Source organism: Leptodactylus fuscus, chromosome 1 (assembly GCF_031893055.1).
Source record: "Leptodactylus fuscus isolate aLepFus1 chromosome 1, aLepFus1.hap2, whole genome shotgun sequence".
NCBI classification, from domain to species: domain Eukaryota; kingdom Metazoa; phylum Chordata; class Amphibia; order Anura; family Leptodactylidae; genus Leptodactylus; species Leptodactylus fuscus.
The window spans coordinates 262,264,211-262,279,815 of NC_134265.1; the positions used below are offsets into that span (position 1 = coordinate 262,264,211).

General features: G+C 39.5%; 1 protein-coding gene across 1 annotated transcript; it reads left to right on the plus strand.

The window, feature by feature from the left end:
* The first annotated feature begins 1,557 nt into the window (after window positions 1-1,557).
* RRH (retinal pigment epithelium-derived rhodopsin homolog) lies at window positions 1,558-10,023 on the plus strand. The gene is made up of 7 exons (XM_075265390.1): window positions 1,558-1,861; window positions 3,669-3,859; window positions 4,903-5,002; window positions 6,660-6,813; window positions 7,840-8,008; window positions 8,528-8,706; window positions 9,226-10,023. Exons 1-7 carry the CDS (start codon window positions 1,723-1,725, stop codon window positions 9,326-9,328), a joined length of 1,035 nt encoding a protein of 344 aa, XP_075121491.1. The 5' UTR covers window positions 1,558-1,722; the 3' UTR covers window positions 9,329-10,023.
* The last annotated feature ends 5,582 nt before the right edge of the window (window positions 10,024-15,605 follow it).

Genomic DNA, 15,605 nt, shown 5'->3' on the forward strand with positions numbered 1-15,605 from the left:
GAGATTGCAGAGATGGTGGTGTGAGTTTGGGTTTTGTGGGGGTCCTGGCACAAACGTATGTGCGCTATTGTGACGAAAAGTAGCCTATTGTGCAATCGGGTGTATTAACTATGTTTGTGGAAAATTTCAGCCAAATCGGTGGAGCGGTTTTTCCGTGATTGAGGAACAAACATCCAAACTCACAAAGGATTAGTTTAGTAGAGTAGATAGATAGAAGATAGAATAGAATGAAATAAAGACTGATTTTAAGACACAATGCTATGGTGTGTGCCCCCTACTTTGTCTTTTCTCTACATATTGTGGTATATCTGTATTACAGGTTGTGAGCACCTCTATATAGTGTAGTTTTCTTGTTTCTGTACTCCTTTTGCCAACCTGCAATATAATGTTCCATAGGCCAAGATTATAGCAGTGCCACCATATTCTTTTGCTCATTATTGATACGAATTTCCATATATGCTATCAGTTAGACTAGGGATAAAGGTGCGCCACTTTCTTAATGGCAGGTGTGTGTAAATGAGAGACTTTAGCCCAGGGGTGCTCACACTTCTTCAGCGTGTGAGCTACTTTGTTAGCTGCCCAAGGCAAAAGATCTACTAGGGCGGGGGCGGGCCTGTGGGCGGGGCCGAGTCGGGCATGTGGGCGGGCGGGTGGTCTTATGGGCGGGGTGGGGCATTTGTGGGCAGGGCCGGACATGTGGGCGGGGCCGAACAGATCGTGACAGCAGGAGACGGCATTCTCTGGCCGCCCAGGGATCCCCGGTGTCTGTTAACAGTGCAGGCTGAGAGTTATCTCTGGACACTGGCAGGCTGGGGCTGCGGCAGCCCGCTTGCCAGTGTCAGGAGATGACTCTCAGCCTGCACTGTGAGCTAGCAGACACCGAGGATCCCTGCATCCCACGATCAACCCATACGTCCTTTGCGATCTACCAGTAGATCGCGATCGACGTATTGGGCACCCCTGCTTTAGCCTGTACCAAATGGACATAGAGATCAGTTCTTGTGGGCCTTGATATCTGTGTACTCCAATAAGAGGGTAGTTAGAAATATGTCCGATCAGTGGGAAGAATTGAGAGGATAGTGCATGTCTAATTTGAAGGAATGTAAAAAATTATTTCTTGGAATACCGTGCATTGTACTCAAGGATTCAAAAGATGTATTATGTTCGTACAGGTCTCCCAAGGAGAAGACCTCAGACTTCTCCCAGGTTCAAGCGTCAGGAATAGTGAGCAGGTCTGTTAAGCTCAGCTCAGATAGGATAGTATAAACCTAGTGACAGATTCCCTTTTAATTGTGAATTTGATTAATAAAATAAACAAGTCATTACTTTCCAATAGGATGCAAAAATCTGGTGTGAACTTATCCTTATACTGTTCTTTTGAAAAGTTGCAGTGTGACTAGCTATTGCTATGAGGACAGGTAAGTATTCCCAAGAAATGAAAGTTTGTTGATATACAAATGAATAATTCATCTTGCATTCCATAGTGCGCCTTAATAAGGGCATGTGACAATTTAAGCTGTCTAGAAAAGAGCTCTGAATGAAAACTAAGCACTTCATTGTGAACATCTGAGCTCTGTGTTGGTCTTTGTTTAGCTAACAAGCTATACTGGGGCAAGAATCGCCACTAGAATCCTTCGTCTATACAATCAGTTTAGTTCTCAAGAAACTCATGAGATAATGTCGCAAAACTCTGTTTAGCAGTCACCACATTCAGGGTTTGCAATGGACAAGACGTCAGAGGCCTTAACATTACAACCAACTGGAACTGTCTCGGTTAACGGTTCTGCTGCCGCCGCAGAAGTCCATTCTGTGTTCTCCCAGCGGGAGCATAATATCGTTGCAGCTTATCTTATTACAGCAGGTATCCGCTTCTATTTTCTTTCTTTTCTCAATTCTTCTGTATTTCTAATGTTTGTAATTTCACAGTGGTGAAATTACAATGTAATTTTAATTTACAATGTAATTTTAATTTACAATGTAACATTACAATTGTAATGTTTGTAATTTCACAGTTTTTACAATATCGTTGTATTGGGATACACAGATAAAATGATATTCTATCAGATGTTTATGGGGCCACATACATAGTGGGCTTCATTCTCACTTGCATTATGGAACATCCATCCTCCCATTTGTCAATTACCAAAAAGAGAATTGGACCTATTTCAGTGGAGAATAGGAACCAATCCTAAAAATTACCTATGGAATGTTTTCTCTCCCCTGAACTGGGTTCCAACCTGATTTGTGACAATTACCTCCATGATGGAGAAAAGAACAAGTATGCTTGCAGCCTTAAAGGCGTATTCCATGACTAGCTGCATAATCAGCCCATTTGTTTCAATTACAAACTAATTTGATGACAGAAAAACGAAGAATAAATGTACATGCAGCCTAAAAAGTGTATTCCATGTGGGTGAAATATGTATACACAGCTGTATGTTTGGACCGTCAAGTCAGGAGTTACAGAAACAGTCAAGTATTCTGTGCTGCACTGTTTCCATAACTCCTATAAATGCTAACGTTGGCTCTGTGTTGTACTTCTGCCTTCCATAACTTGAGTGCTATAGTCTATGGGAATTACAGAAACAGTGTAGCACAGCCTGTTTGGCTGTTTCTGTAATGCCCGACCCTATAGATAAGGACAGAATTGCCCCTCCCCCTTAAAGTAAAGAAGGGCAATGGTTGTAGAAATAATGTATTTTCTCTTGATATGTCCAACTGACATTCAGTAACTGCTTCAATTACATTTTTCTCCGCCCTCTTCCTAATTTGACCTACTGTATATTCTGACCTACTGCTGCTTTTTAATTTAAGGTTTAATAATCTCCTAAAAGGGTAGAGGGAATGTGTCATAAAGAGATCAAAGTGTTGTAAAATGGACCTGCAGGCCCCCTTCCCTCCACGGGCCTCATAGCAATTGCTATAGAGGTGAAGCCTGCATCTGTAAGACACCCAATTGTGAGGTGGGAATACCTCTGTAATCTAACTATACACATAAGAAAGGCTTAGTCTAATTGGCCAATACTAATTAAAGGCCTTAGGATTTTTCTTAGGCTGATGGTAGGCAAAAATTAGTTCCCCTTACAACTGTTGTTGGAGGAATGTCCTGAGAACCTGAAATATATATTAATTATATATTTGTTGTGTAATCCTGGTAAAATTAAGATATAATTTATCGTATGTGCGTGACCAGGTGTAGTTTTCCTACAAATCCTGGCAATATCTACAAACAGAAATATAATATCTATGGACAACTATACTTATAGTAACATAATGTAAGGTTGAAAAAAAGGCACAAGTCCATCTGATTCAACTTTAATTCTATACTGTTCATCCAGAAGAAGGCAAAATCCTCTATAAGGTAATTGCAATAGTTGGAGCCGGGAAGGAGCCACCCAATATATGATTGTTGGCAGCTAAAATACATCCCTGGAAGAATGACCCACTGTATAGGATACATAATATGAATTACCCTATCTATCTATCTATCTATCTATCTATCTATCTATCTATCTATCTATCTATCTATCTATCTATCTCCTATGTACTTTGTTTTTCCTTAGGTGAAAAATTATCATAGAATCCAAATGTGTTACTAAAGACTGTACAGAGAAATATTGGGTAGTTGATACATTTTGTAATATGTAGTTTTGTATTTTCTCTCCTAGGTGTAGTGAGCATTTTGAGCAATATTGTAGTATTGGGAATCTTTGTTAAGTACAAGGAGCTTCGTACAGCGACTAATGCCATCATCATCAATCTGGCATTCACAGACATCGGTGTCAGCGGGATTGGCTATCCTATGTCTGCTGCCTCTGACTTACATGGAAGTTGGAAATTTGGAAATGTAGGATGCCAGGTATAAAAGCTTTTATTCCCCTTTGTGAGTAAGATGAAAAGAGGCTGCAGATTGTTTTACTCACATTAGAAGACTGATATGTGTCTTGTGTTGTCAATTTATATTTGTTATTGTCCATCTGCAGACTTATATTTCACGTTTTCTCTCGGAAACCATATCATTTGATGCTAGTCTATCAATAATTTGTCAATACTTATGAAAGTGGCTTGCAACTTGTAAACTCTAGTCTACTGCTTTATATAAATCAGCAGTCACTCACTGTAGTTCTGCAAGTGTCCAGTAGAGGCCACTCCTGTACAAGTGGCTGGTAGCCATAATGTATGTATGAAATGTCCAGCACATTAATAAGTAACTGAATTATGGATTCCAGCTATTTAATTCATCTTCAAAGTTTGTTAGTATAAACTTGTTAAATACTGGACACAAAGTAACAAAATAAGGTTAAAAAAAAAAAAGTTCATCATATAACTTTATTAATTTTCAAATTTTTAAAGATATTAAGGGCAAAAATACCACAGCCTGTATTTGCTATCATTATCTAATAGGGTAAATGTCATAATAGTTTTTCGATTCAACAAAACCACACCCTGTTATTTAGACACTTTTGTGAAGTGTTTAGTAAAGGGTGAACATCAGTTCTTTTCCCTGCAAGTCAATAACCAATGCGGCTAAACTAAGGCTGAGGCACCACGTTGCGCAGCTTTTTTTGTTGCAGATTTTGCTGTATTTTTTTTTTTAGCCAATGTCAGGAGTGGATTGAGCAGAGGGCAGAAGTGTTTGATCTTCCTATATATTTCCCATTCCTTTTTCAGCCATTTTTGGCTTTGGCTCAGAAAACTGCAACAAAAAAAGCTGCACTTCGGCAACGTGGGGCCTTAACCTTAGAAATGATTATGCAACTTACACCAGAATTCTGGCACAAGGACCTTAATAAATGTGGGCATTCCTGTTTCTTATATCTGTATTCTGATCTCCAAAGTAGACAACGTTCATATTGATTGTATTATTGGTGACACAAATTCCGTGTGAATATTCACTTTTAGATCTATGCTGGCTTAAACATTTTCTTTGGAATGGCAAGTATTGGACTTCTGACTGTGGTTGCCATTGATCGTTACCTGACAATCTGCCGACCTGACATAGGTAATTTCTAAATTTCATTTTCTTTCTTCATTTACCTTTCTAACCTGTAGCTTTTTCTTCCTGTCTGCCTATACGTGTGTGTATAGGTGGGGAAATAAATAGTGAATTGAAAACAGTGTAATTTAAAAAAAAAAAACACAAAAAAAAAAACGTATGACGCCAAATTATAGATCAGGCTAAACCATTATTGCCAACAATCCTAGAATGTCAGGGAGGCTCACGAAAAAGTCATAATCTTCCAGAATCCCAGAAGAGCAGGCAAATCTCCAGGTCCCTTAGACTAGCAGTCATTTTATATGTAACATGGCTACTTTATGTGCCAGTCATGTCTGAAAAAAGAGTATGGGCAGCACATTTTGTCCCCTTGTCACAAAAAAGAAGGCGTGACAATATTAAAAAGGGGGCATGCCGTTGTTCAGAAGATGTGTGACCATTCCTATAAGGGGTGCGTGACAATGTCCAAAAATGTCACTTTGCATGCACCGTTCTCCAGGAACCCAATCCCCAAATCTTGGTAAGTATGGGCTGAACTTAAAGGGGTATTCCCATGACGTTTGTTCACTAACCTGCAGGCTGTTGTGCTCTCTTCACTTCCTGCTTTTCTCGGCACATAGGTGGGCGGGGTTTCACTTGCACGGGATTGGTAGTAAATGAATTACCACAGTGTGAAGCTGATGTAGCAGAGCTGGATTTGAGTCAGTTTGCATTACATACAGAGTTAATGGACTCCCTATCTCAGCCCTTATCTGCCAAATTCAATTAAACGGACTGATAAGAACTCAGAAATCCTGGAGCTCTCACCTCCCCTATCTGTGTCATTTAAGTAGCGGAGCTTCTCAAACCGCTCAGAGCTGCTCCCAACCCCTCCCTCTCCCCTGAGACCAGGCAGCTACATCACTTGACAAATGAGCAGATAATCTCAAGCGCCATAGAAACGGGGTGTAAACAATGAAGTGAATAAATTAAGATAGCGGCCAAACAAAGCAGTTTTGATAAAGCAATGCATTTAGGAAAAGTCTTATATCCACATAAACTAGCAGTATAGATAGGATCCTTGTGATGGGACAACCCCTTTAACATCACCTGCCAGGTAGTTTCCAAAAATCAAACATATACATAGATGTATTCACCTGATTACTATAAAAAGTGCAGTAAACCCCAATAGGAACCGCAATATCTAAGCACTACAAAGGAAGCCTCTACGGTTACCAAGGAGCTTTGGCTATGCTTCTACTTGAAACATGTTTAAACTCCCCCTCCTCTAAAATGTCTGACTATTGCTAACTGTGATGTGTACTATTGCTGTGCAAGTATGTGTATTAGTACTGAGGCAGAAGTACTGGAGTCTGTCACTGGGAGGTCACCATTATTGCCTGCAGTATTCTAGTAGAGGAGAAGTGTCACAGTGGAGGAAATGGCCGCATGCCAGAGTAGTGATAAACCTGGAGCCAGCTGTAGATTACATGCCAAGATTTCTAGTACTGCTATCTTCTTTGAAAACAGTAGATTGCAGTTACTACCTCAGTTTTATTGTCTGCTGATCTAATAACATGTTCAAAGGCCACAATTGGACAGATGTCTGAGCACTTCCTGAGGTTCTGTTATATATTCTTACTTGGATCCATCAGCTGCTCTAGTAAAAGATTTCTCTCCATAGGAAGAAGAATAACAAGCTTTCACTATGGAGCGATGATTATAGCAGCTTGGATAAATGCCGTCTTCTGGTCTGTAATGCCTATTGTGGGATGGTCAAGTTATGCCCCAGACCCAACAGGAGCCACATGTACTATTAACTGGAGGAAAAATGATGCGTAAGAAGTGCTCCTTTACTCTGCACAGTACATTGAGGAAGAATTATAGAGATCTGTTACATTTGTATATAAATCTTTTACATCAGTGAGTCTGCTACATTTACTTTGGAAAACACAGCAATTATTTTGCTAGTAGAATCAAATATGTTGTTAGGCTAATTTCACATTAGCTTCATTTTTGTTTGTTGCTTTAGTCCTTCATAGGATCAGAACAACGGACAGAAAAATATATATATTGACAGATGTTGACCGAGTACATTGGGGCAGATTTATTATGACAGATCAGAGCAATGGAACAAAATCAATCTCATGCAAACTTTCACTTACTAAGCAGCCACACTAATGTCTCACTATGGTAATTTTCTTACATATACATTAAAGAATGTGATTGTAGTCCGTAGTACCTGTGGCACGTGCATTTGCTGTAACGGGACAAATTTTCCCAGCGACTCTGGTGCAAAAGCTTAGCTTGGGTCCCCTTGCATAACTTCTCCTCAGAACCTTCATCCAGTGCATATAACAGCATTTATGTACCCTTTCCTTCCTTGTTTAGGCCTAGTCTGCCATGAAGACTTGTCTGTGCATACAAGCTGCCCCTTCATTTCCAGTTAGTGCCCTCCACGTAGTAATCATTTCCTCTTTTTGTGCCACAGCCTCTCCCCCAGAATTCCTCCTTGACTATATGTTGCCAACCAACTACAATTTTTGGCATTACATTAAATTTGTAAATTTTCTATCTTTCTATTGTTCTATTTATATACTCCCTTTTCCCTCCAACCCCATCCACTCCACATCTACAGTTCTCAATGCAGGACTGACTGACTGACCTAAATATAATGTATCTATAGCTATACTGGCTCTTGCAGCTGCTCTCACAACCATCTGTGTCACCTCTCGTAAGTATACAGTCACCTGATGCTGTCTTTCTACAATTTGCCATATTCTTCTATATTACAATGTTATATATTTGCAGAAATAAAGCTTTATGATTGTTAGATAAACGTATTATTATTTATTATCCTGCAGGTCATTTATATCCTACACAATGACTGTAGTTGCTGTAAATTTTTTTGTGCCATTGATGGTGATGTTTTACTGTTACTACAATGTGTCCCGCACTATGAAGGGGTATGACAGCAGAAACAGCCTTGGAGGTTGCAATGTGGATTGGTCTGATCAGGCTGATGTTACAAAGGTAGGTAGGAAAAGTAAAATATTAGTAGTCTGAGACATTACCTCTACTGGACTTCCAGTGATAATGACAGGGTGTATGGGGTAGTCTGAAAGCTTCCTGCCATGGTAGGTTTATGCACAAATCGGCAAAGCTGCTGAAGGACTAATCCGGACAGCACTGGGTACTCCTTTCATGGCTGAAATGGGAATAACCCTGTCTTTGCCTCCCTGAGGTGGTCAGGAGATACAGAGACAGCAGAATGTGGTTATTGTACGCTGTTTTTGTAACTTATAGAGACAGCCATAGTACTGCCGTTTCTGTAGCTCCTGATGTTATAATAACAGCATAGATTGCTGCGCTACGCTGTTTCCGTAAGTCCTATTTACTTTTATGGGAGTTTAGTGGTTAAGAGGAAGAGCCTCATATATTGCTTGACTATACATTTTTTGGTTATGTTAAATTTATTTCAGAACTTGAGGCTTGGTTCTCAGCTAATAATGTTAATGTTTTTTTTTTTTTTTTGCATGTTTCTGTCTGCAGATGTCTGTAGTGATGATTCTGATGTTTCTCATAGCCTGGTCCCCATACTCTATTGTCTGCTTATGGTCATCTTTTGGGGATCCTAAACAAATTTCACCAGCAATGGCTATCATAGCTCCTCTCTTTGCCAAGTCTTCAACTTTTTACAATCCTTGCATCTATGTCATTGCAAATAAGAAGTAAGTATTGCCACATTTTTAATAAAATAGTTTTCTTAGGCTCCACGTACAATTCAGACATCCAACATACACCTCCAATGAATGACTCAAATACATACAACTATATACCATACCTTTACAGGTGTTGCCCCTAGGCTACACCATTGTGAAAAAAATAAAACAGAGAATTTGATGCTTTTCTATAAAGTGTAAACCGAATACCTATGCTAGCATATACCAAAGAGATACTCACTTCATATATTGGGCTCATAGGGATCTATGTTCTTGTTGTGCAAATACTGTACCCCTGTAAAATTTCTTGATGCAAACAGGAAACCATACACTGTGTGCAATATGAACATAGATGCAGACAAACCACTGAGTCCTTTACTTGGTGAAATAACCTCATGACCCCAGACTTTAAAAGACATTGCAAGCAGACATTAGCTAAGCTGCTAAAGGCTGCTTAGCTAAAAATTCTCCATATGTTGTATATGTGGTTCTGCGTACCTAAGTAATTTACACTGTCTTCTTTTTCAGGTTCAGGAGAGCAATCCTGTCTATGGTACAATGCAAGTCACGTCAAGAAGTGACACTAGACAACCACTTTCCAATGAGTGTTTCCCAAAGCACATTGACATAATGTACCTTCAATTTTGCCTCATTGTATGGACAACAATAGAAGTCTACTGGAAAAATAGTAAACAATTTGTGAAACCAATGCACTAAGCAGTTTTGGTCATTGGAAAGATTAATCATTTACTCTATTTGCACAAAATGATCTATTCAGGTGTTTCACTAAAATAATGACAACAATCTGTACATGGAAATGGTTATTTAAGCTGGCAATACATATTAGATAGGACTCCTCATAAAGATAAATGCCAAACTGTCACCAGAACCCAGCTTATCAACCCCACCCCACAGATAGGTTAGGGTCACCTGAAATAAATAATGTTTTCCCTTCACAAATCAGTCAAGATTTATCTGTGTATGTCAAAATGCAGTTGAGTTTTTGGAACAACAAGAGAATTCCCTCTTATGTCTTTTGAGCAATCACAACACTCTATTGCTCCAGTATTTTGCTTGCATAGTGACAAAAAAAATTATATCTTGGCAATGGAGGCATCGATTCAAAGGTTGCCTTAACAGGGTTGGGTTAAAATGTTGGGTTGTGGTTATCAAGGAAATGGAGATAAGTTGCTGCCCATTACCTCTTGAAATTCAATGACTGATCCTTTCTTAATCCAACATCTGCTCTTCAAAAAACTGTCTTTCTGCTCAGCGTTGAACCTAGACTCTCTGCCATCAGAGACAAACTATACAAAGGTGCTCACTCTCCCCACAAAAAAGATACTCAACCCGGCTATTTTTGGTTGTGTGATGGGCCCCTGTAATTCAAATTGTAGGAGCCACCATTTGCAGATAAAAAGAAAATCCCCATATCTGGCCCTCACACAGTACATGACCCCCTTTTATGGCTTCCACACATAGCGTACAACTCCTTTTTTTTTTTGTCCCCATGTGGTATATGACCCCTGTTTTTTTTTTTTGCCCCATGGGGTATATGACCCCCTTTTTCAGCCTCCCCCACAGTATATGACACCTTTTATGCTCACCCAAATAGAGTATATGATCCCACTTTTTACAGCCCCCACACTGACCCCCTTTTTTTTGGCACTCGCATGGTACACGACCCCCTTTTCTGGCATAAGACTCACGTCTTCCCTCCCATTACCCGCCCACACTCTCCTAAGCATACGGCGCTCTGCCGGCGTGTGAATGACTGAGAAGACAGAGAACAATGGCTGGGAGCTCCCGGGAGCGGCAGCAGTTCTGTGCAGGTAAGGTTGAGCGGTCGGGATCGGAATTCCGTTCCCGAACTTTTTTAGACGGGATCGAAACCTGATCTTGAAATTTACTCGATCGCTGATCGGGATCCGATCTTTTCCGATCTCAATTGCTCAACCCTAATAATAAATAATACCTATGAATATTCCAGTTTATATCACAATATAATCAGATAGCCAGTTCAACAATCCTGTTGAATTTGTCATTGTGTTCTTGTTTTCCACTCCAGGGTTGGACCCTGCAGTCAGTTTTTTCTTCCAGTGGAAAGTTTGGCCACTATTCTTTTTATGGCTTTGTTGCTACAAGCTAGAACTGCCCGTACATATTAGACAGAACTTGTCCAAGCCAGGTCACAGATCCAATGTATATGAGGGCCATCAGCTCTTTACTAATGGCAGATGTTGGGGAAAAAAAGATTGGATGTGTTGGATTTTAACATGTCTGATTATTGGTTCCTAAGAGATATAGTGCAGCTCCTTATTCACCTCTCCTTATTGCAATAACCATGCATACTTGGCTGGTACTTGTAGTCTGAAATATTTTGAGTATTGTTACTTCCGCAAACCTCAGTAAATAAGCTATGGTCGCCATTTTTGTAGATTGTAAGCTCTAACAGGTAGAGTCCTCTCTCCCTCATAGCTGGCCACTAAGTTGTTATACTTATTTCATATTACTTATGTAAACCCAATATAAATCAATATGGAATACTCTAAAAATAAATAATAATTGTATACATCTAAAATAATTTTATGCTTCTTTAATCATTACATTTGCAGCAAGTGTTTGAATTATACATATAGAGAGGGAAATTACAGCTACATGAGACTCCTGAAGTATTTTCCACTTTTAGCACCTGATCAGTAGACCCAGGGATGGGAACAACTAGTGGCTGTACAAATATTCCTGGTATTCCATAAGTGAAGGCAGCGATGAATTATAGCAACTACATAAACAGTGAGAATACAGCATGTGAAATGAGATGTTTACTAAAACCTACAGAATTGACACGGCTTTGCTAACTCATGGAACATGGTGGTTGGCTGTGAAATGAATTAATCACATACTGACTTTTCAGACTTCTTTTTATGTGATCAAGAAGCAATAAATAATTGAAGGCAAAATTGTAAAAATATACTGGGAAAAATTTCTATGTGTATCTAGTCAGTTTACTTTAAAGACACCTTAAAGGTGTTATTGAGTTTCAGCAAATGAATGTTAATGTTTGTATAATGAAAAATTCTACAATTTTCTAATATACTTTATGTATCAATTCCTCAAAGACTTCTAGATCTCTGCTTGCTGTTATTTATTGTTTACTTCCAGTGGTTAAAATCAGTCCAAGGACTTGTGATATACGGTCCATAGTCATGTGACGGACACAGGTTCACAGTACTCAGACATCTGCCTGGTAATATGCTGTGCACCTGTGTGTTCATCACATGACCATGAACTGATTTTTATATACTGGAAGTAAACAATGAATATCAGCAAGCAGAGATCTAAAAAAAAAAACATGAGACATTGATAAAGAAAGTGTATTAGAAACTTTATATCTTTTTATTATATAAACAATAACATTTATTTTCTGGAACTGGTAACCCCTTTAAATGATAGAGTTCAGTGCAGTCTATAAACATGAGAAATCTGATCTTCAAATGACTATTTCACTCCTGTCTACCACAATCATACAACCTTTTTCCAGTAGCTGCACTGGTTGCCCATCCACCACACAATCCTTCTAATACTGTATTATGAATGTGGAAGTTTGTATGTTTGTTACTCTTTCACATCAAAACGGCTGAATGGATTTGGATTACATTTGGCACATAGATAGTTTGTAATCTCGATTAACACAGGGTACTTTTTATCCCAGTAAATGACATGGCTTCACGACTGTTATGAATTTATGTTCATATACTACATTAAACTGTTCCTGCCAGCATCATTATCTCAGTTAATTGAAGGTTGCTGACAAAGCCTGGTCTGTTATCTCTCTATGTAAACACACAGATAACACTGAGTCCATTGTTGTTGTTTTTTTGTTTTTTTTTTTCAAATGTAGATTGTGAGCCCCACGTAGAGCTCACAATGTACATTTTCCCTATCAGTATGTCTTTTTTTGGAATATGGGATGGAAATCCATGCAAACACGGGGAGAACATACAAACTCCTTGCAGATGTTTTTATGCCCATGGCGGGATTTGAACACCAGGACTCCAGCGCTGCAAGGCTGCAGTGCTAACCACTGAGCCACCGTGTGGCCCCCTGAGTCCATTGTTTGCAAGCATTTGAGATGGGAAAACCCCTTTAATCCAAATTGGTAGTTTGCCAATTTTAAACATGCCTTGTAAAACAAAATCTAATTTGTCACAAAATTCTAAAACCACAAGAGCTATGAAGGTAGCCAGAAGTCACAGACTTCTCCTCAAGCAGAGGTCAGGCGGATTGAGCAAGCTAGGCGTCAAGCGGCTCTTAGAGCAGCCGAAATGTTGAAACAGGTGGATCATCAACACTATAACAACGCACTCGTATGGCGTCCCAGCGAGCTGCTGAGATGCCAAAACAAACACAGGCACGATACCAAGGAATAAGTTCAGCGGCAAGCCAGCTGAGAGCTGCTGAAGTGCCGGAGTAGGCGAATCATCGACACCTACAACACACTCATTATATGGTGCCCCAGCGAGCTGCTTTGATGCCAGTACAAACACAGGCATGGTGCGAGGAATAAGTTCAGTGGCAGGCCAACTTGAGAGCTGCCGAAAAGACGGAACAGGCGGATCATAAATGCCAACAACACACTCATTATATGGTGTCACAATGAGCTGTTGAGATGCTGGAACAATCAAAGGCATGGTGCGAGGAACAAGTTCAGCGGCAGGCCAGCTTGAGAGCTGGTGAAACGCCGGAGTAGGCGGATCATTGACACTAACAACACGCTCATTATAAGACATCCCAGCGAGCTGCTAAGATGCCAGAAACAATAATGGGTACGGCGCGAGGAACATGTTCAGCAGCAGGCCAGCTTGACAGCTGATGAAATGCTGGAGCATGCAGATCATCAATGCCAACAACACACTCATTATATGGCATCCCAGCCAGCTGATGAGATGCTGGAACAATCACAGGCACAGCGCGAGGAACAAGTTCAGCAGCAAGACAGTTTGAGAACTGCCGAAATGCCAGAGCAGGTGAACCATCGATGTTAGCAATTTGCTGAATATAGGCGGATCATCAACGCCAACAACACATCACAACAAGTCGCAGGCAGAGGCTAGTACAATATAAAATTACCACACTCGCTCATAAAGCTCATAAAATACTTTATTCTGGACAATCCGATTAATATTCATCTACAGCAGATTCAAACATGCCCTAAAGTTACATCTTTTTAGGCAGGCTTATCATACAACCTGATCACATTGTTCTACATCTCCACAGACAAATATAAAATTTCTTATACTAAGCTATCCTTTCCACTCTATTCCTCAGAACTTGACCCCTCTATCTAGAAATTACTTTACTCTATGTACTTAGTATCTGTATATTCACAGGTACCAGCTGGTGACAGGCTCATATAGGCTCTTATTTGTAAAGGGCTGCAGAGTATGTTGGCACTATATAAATAAAATCATATTAATGATCGTTTTATTTATATAGTGCCAGTATATTGTTCAGTGCTGCGGAATATGTTGGATTTATATAAATAAAATAATAATAATAATTAATAATAATATAATATAGCATATTGCGCCAATATATTCTGAAGCACTTTATAAATCAGATGGTACATGGACAGACAATATTAGACATTACAATGTGACACAATAATTAACATATCGAACAATAGGAGTAATGGACCTGCTCTTGGGCTCTTACAAGAGATGAGAAAATACGGGGACACAAGATGTAAGAGGGCTTTCTTGGTTGACCAAGCATGTATACATTTCAGTGAGAAGTACTAAATAAGCAGCTGACACATCCCTTTGGTAGATATTCATTCTCCATGAGATCAAAGGATCATGCATTTTGAAATCCACCATGTCTGATCCCTATATCCACTAATATTTACCAACTGTCCCACACTAGGAGGACCCCACACACTTGCAATTATAGGATAATTTAGCCATATTTTACATGTATGGCGAGCTTTATACTAGTTAACATAAATGAATTTTATAAATATTACTTCAGATTAAAGACTATTAAAGTGCTATCATCTGTTCCTTTACACATAAAATCACTTGATAACTATACAATAGATATGAAGTAGAGAAGGAGCAGATCATGATGGTACTGATAATTCTTCCCTTGTCTTATTGTACCAATTTCAGCTGTAAACTACAATATTTCTTATCTCTTTACCATCTTATCTCCTTAGGTTCTATCAAACATTCTGATTTCAGAGTTTGGTAGGTCACAGTTTAGAGCACCATATGAATTTTGGGACTTTACTAGTTCATCTCTGCCAGTAGGTGCCTATGGTTGGTGCCTGTGAATATTGGGAGACATAACTGTATCAGATAATTCCATTGGGACAAACTGGTAATCGAGGCTTATTAGAGAACCTTCGATGAGACATGTATGGAGCCCATTTCTAACACTTAAAGGAAAGGTTGTAGCAGACTTTCAGGGACTTTAGGAGTCAATAAACAGTTCAACCTAAAACCTTTTCATTACAATTTACTTTAGTAACTTTAGCCTTAAAGGGATTGTTCAGTTCCAGACCAATATGAAGAGATATAGTCATGGCCGTAAGTGTTGGCACCCCTGAAATCTTTCCGTCTCCTTATCAGCAGTGGGGTCTTCCTGGGTTCCCTGCCATAGCGTTTCATATCATTAAAATGTCAATGGATAATTTTCTCTGACACTGATGCACCCTGAGCCTGCAGGGCAGCTTGAATTTCTTTGGAAATTGATTGGGGCTGCTTCTCCACCATCCAGATCCAGACTATCCTGTTGTGAAAGCCGCTTAGCACACTGCGATCACCATTCTTTCTTACTTTCCACTTACCCCCCGTGAGTGTGCCTGGGTTTATAGGATAATATGAAACAAGCTTTATAAATTTTAT

What these genes read in the sequence shown, in the direction of transcription:
- RRH (XM_075265390.1), top strand. Translation starts at nt 1,723, where the DNA reads ATGGACAAGACGTCAGAGGCCTTAACATTACAACCAACTGGAACTGTC. An exon ending in TTGGAAATGTAGGATGCCAG is followed by an intron (nt 3,860 to 4,902) that starts GTATAAAAGCTT and finishes ATTCACTTTTAG; the next exon opens with ATCTATGCTGGCTTAAACAT. An exon ending in AATCTGCCGACCTGACATAG is followed by an intron (nt 5,003 to 6,659) that starts GTAATTTCTAAA and finishes TTCTCTCCATAG; the next exon opens with GAAGAAGAATAACAAGCTTT.